This window comes from Tetrahymena thermophila, assembly GCF_000189635.1.
Source record: "Tetrahymena thermophila SB210 genomic scaffold scf_8254729, whole genome shotgun sequence".
NCBI lineage: Eukaryota > Ciliophora > Oligohymenophorea > Hymenostomatida > Tetrahymenidae > Tetrahymena > Tetrahymena thermophila.
The window spans coordinates 1-3,060 of NW_002476493.1; the positions used below are offsets into that span (position 1 = coordinate 1).

A 3,060-nucleotide genomic window follows, 5' to 3' on the forward strand; every position below is an offset into this window, starting at 1 on the left:
TTTAGTTTTAAAAATTTTTATTTTATCGAATTTATTATTGACTTTGAATTGTCTATTTCAAAATTAATTTCTCCAACGAGAATGATAAAAATTATTTAAATAGAACTAATATTTATTAGGGCTATAACAATTAAAATGATTTTGCTTAAAATTTTAGTTTCAGTATAATCATTTATAATTACAAAAAGCATCAAATAGCTATAAATAAGCCTCTACATCAGAATCTTCTCTTCTTAGTAAATTTTTATATTCTAATAAGGCTTATTTCTTTATAACTGCTAATAATAAAAGAAAATCAAGCAAATTATTAACATGAGCTTAATATTATTTTCCAAAACTATATTAATTAGTATCATCAGAAAGAATTTATAAAATATTTTAACAATTTCCCAATACAGAAATTAATTCTTATAACCAGTATACAAAAATCCATATTTAATGATATTTTCTACCTTCTAAGATATTTATAAATTTTATTAATCAACCTTTTATAGCTATTTAAGTTTAGAATACAAAAAATAAGGAACAAAAAAGCAGATAGTAACTACTAAAGGAACAACTATTGTTGCAGCATATAATAAATGATAATAGTCATAACATTCTTAGCTATAATCAGAAGTTAAGTAGTATTTGCTTCCAATTTTTATGCATATCAAGCTTTCAATCAGTATTTTAGACTATAAAATAATAAAATTTATTAAAATTTAATTTAAAAATAAAGAAATCGTTTTCAATTTTTTAGCTGTAATAAATAAATTTTATTTTTTAAAAACCAATAAAGATTAAATTTTAGTTAATTACTATTGATGGCTGATAGAAAATGTAAATGAAAACTAAAGTCATTTTAATCATTTGATGGAATTTTTTAAGAGCTTATTCCTTCTTTTTATATGATCTAAGCTATTTAATCAGTAATAAAATAAGTGTTAGGAGACAAATAATGATTATAGAAAATATCTAAATTATTATTCTATTAAGCCACAAAGGATATTTATCACTTATTTTAAATAAACAGTCTAAAGAATTGATTGTTATTTTAATAGGATTTCCAAATAAATTAACAGGATTCGATAAGAAATATGTGTTTAATATGGTAAAGTTAGCTATACATGATAAAATCTACAAATAATTTATGAAGATTTTGTACAATAATGAAGACTCATTTGCAGATGAACTCAAGTTACTTGTTACCAGCAATTAAATTTATTTAAAAATTTTTAGCTTCATAATTCTTATTTTAGAGGCAATAATATTGTGTTAACTGAATGCTATATAAAATACATAGAAAATGATAAAAAAGCATGCGAATGCTATTTAATTTAATTGTTAGCTGCAAGGAAAGCAATTTTAACCTTTAAGACCATATTATTGACCCCAAACCTTATTTTTATTATCGCAGCTATTGCAAAGAGGACCTACAAATCCAGTTAGGCATCCATTTTTACTTTGAGGATTATTAAAAGAACAACTATCTAATAAACAAGTGTAAATCTAATCTGTTAAATTACTCTCTCTCCAGTAGCCATCCTTTAACTAAATTTCAGATCCTTAACAGAAATGAGCTTATTCTGGACATGATACACATTCAAGTTTATTGATATTATTCTGCATATCAGGAATTTTTAATGAGTATCTCCCTTCAACACATTAACTGCACCTAAAAAAATTTTTAAATTTGTTAATAAAATCATTTAAATTAATTAAATAATTACTAAATGAATTAATTTTTTTCTAAAATAATCTCTCCTATTGTGCAGTTCCTATAATACAAGTGTAATGGAATAGATAGAAATACACCTTATTAAAACTAATTAGAAATAATGCTTATTGTTTGATTTTAAGATATTTTGTAAAATGATTAAAAGTTTAATTCAAACATTCCAATTGTTTTGTTAAGCAAAGCACTCATTCCCTCCTAAATAACTATTTAACTATTATTTTAAATGTAAAGCTAAAAGTAGAATTAACTTCTATCATAAAAAATATCAGGTCCTAAAAAGTTGAAAGAATTGTTTTCCTCATCTATAAAATTTAAATATAATTTTTTGTCTAAGTAATTTCCACTTGAGATATTGTAAATTGAGTATTCTTCTACTATTTTTAGAGAATCTAAATGAGGTTTATTTGTTATTCCTATATTTTAAGGAATTGATCCAATATTTTACCCATAAAAAGATGCTATTTAAATAAAAATATTGTTAAAATAAATTTTAAATAAGAATTTTTAAAGAGTTTTTAATTTTTAATATATAATTAGTTTTATTTATGATAAATCTTCATAAACCAAAACCCAAATATAGCCCTTACTGGTTTTTAAATTAATTTAAGAATTCACAACTCGACTGGCTAAAAGCTGAGAGCCGAGGTGTAGAGGAAATGAGTAATTAGGGTATGTAATCAATTTAATAAATTTTTCTGAGTTAATGATTTATTTATTTATTATTAAAAAAATTAAATAAAAGCTTTACCTTTGTTATGCCAAAAGATTATATTATTTTGTAGAAGATTAATTTTTTTTATCAGATTAGAATTAACTTTGTAATGGTAAATAGAACCTCCAATACTTGCTTCATTAGATGAAAATATATCATCTGAAAATTATAATAGATCGCATGTATCTAGTGAAATCGCTCCACCATTTTAGAATAAAGCTTTGTTTTTTGTGAAATTAGACTTTGTAATGTTCACTCCTCTTAAAAATTAAAGAAAAATAGCTCCTCCAGAGCTATAAATTGATTTATTATCAATAAAATTTGACTTGTATAGTATAAAGTTTGCTTTTATTTATTGAGAAGAGTAGATTGCTCCCCCTTGCATTGAAGATGAGCAATTTTAAAATAAAGAATATTCTATATGTGTTTACTTTACATTTTAAATGCCAATAGCACCTCCTTAGTAATATGAAATTATATTACTTTCAACTGTTTTTGTTTAATTACTATTATTTAAGTTTACAAATTTAGTATTGTTTACATAAAATATATCAGCTTATGAAATTTCTAATGCACAAGGAGAACCTGAAGATGCTATATTTATAAAATGAGTGTACATTAAATACAT

At 22.7% G+C, this 3,060-nt stretch overlaps 1 protein-coding gene across 1 annotated transcript; it reads right to left on the reverse strand. All coding sequences in view use genetic code 6, as the record gives it.

Moving 5' to 3' along the window:
- Positions 1-660: 660 nt before the first annotated feature.
- Positions 661-3,060, reverse strand: TTHERM_001423407 (transmembrane protein, putative; the record flags this gene model as incomplete). The annotated part of the gene is made up of 3 exons (XM_012796449.1): positions 661-1,657; positions 1,713-2,178; positions 2,469-3,060. 3 exons carry the CDS (start codon positions 3,058-3,060, stop codon positions 661-663), a joined length of 2,055 nt encoding a protein of 684 aa, XP_012651903.1.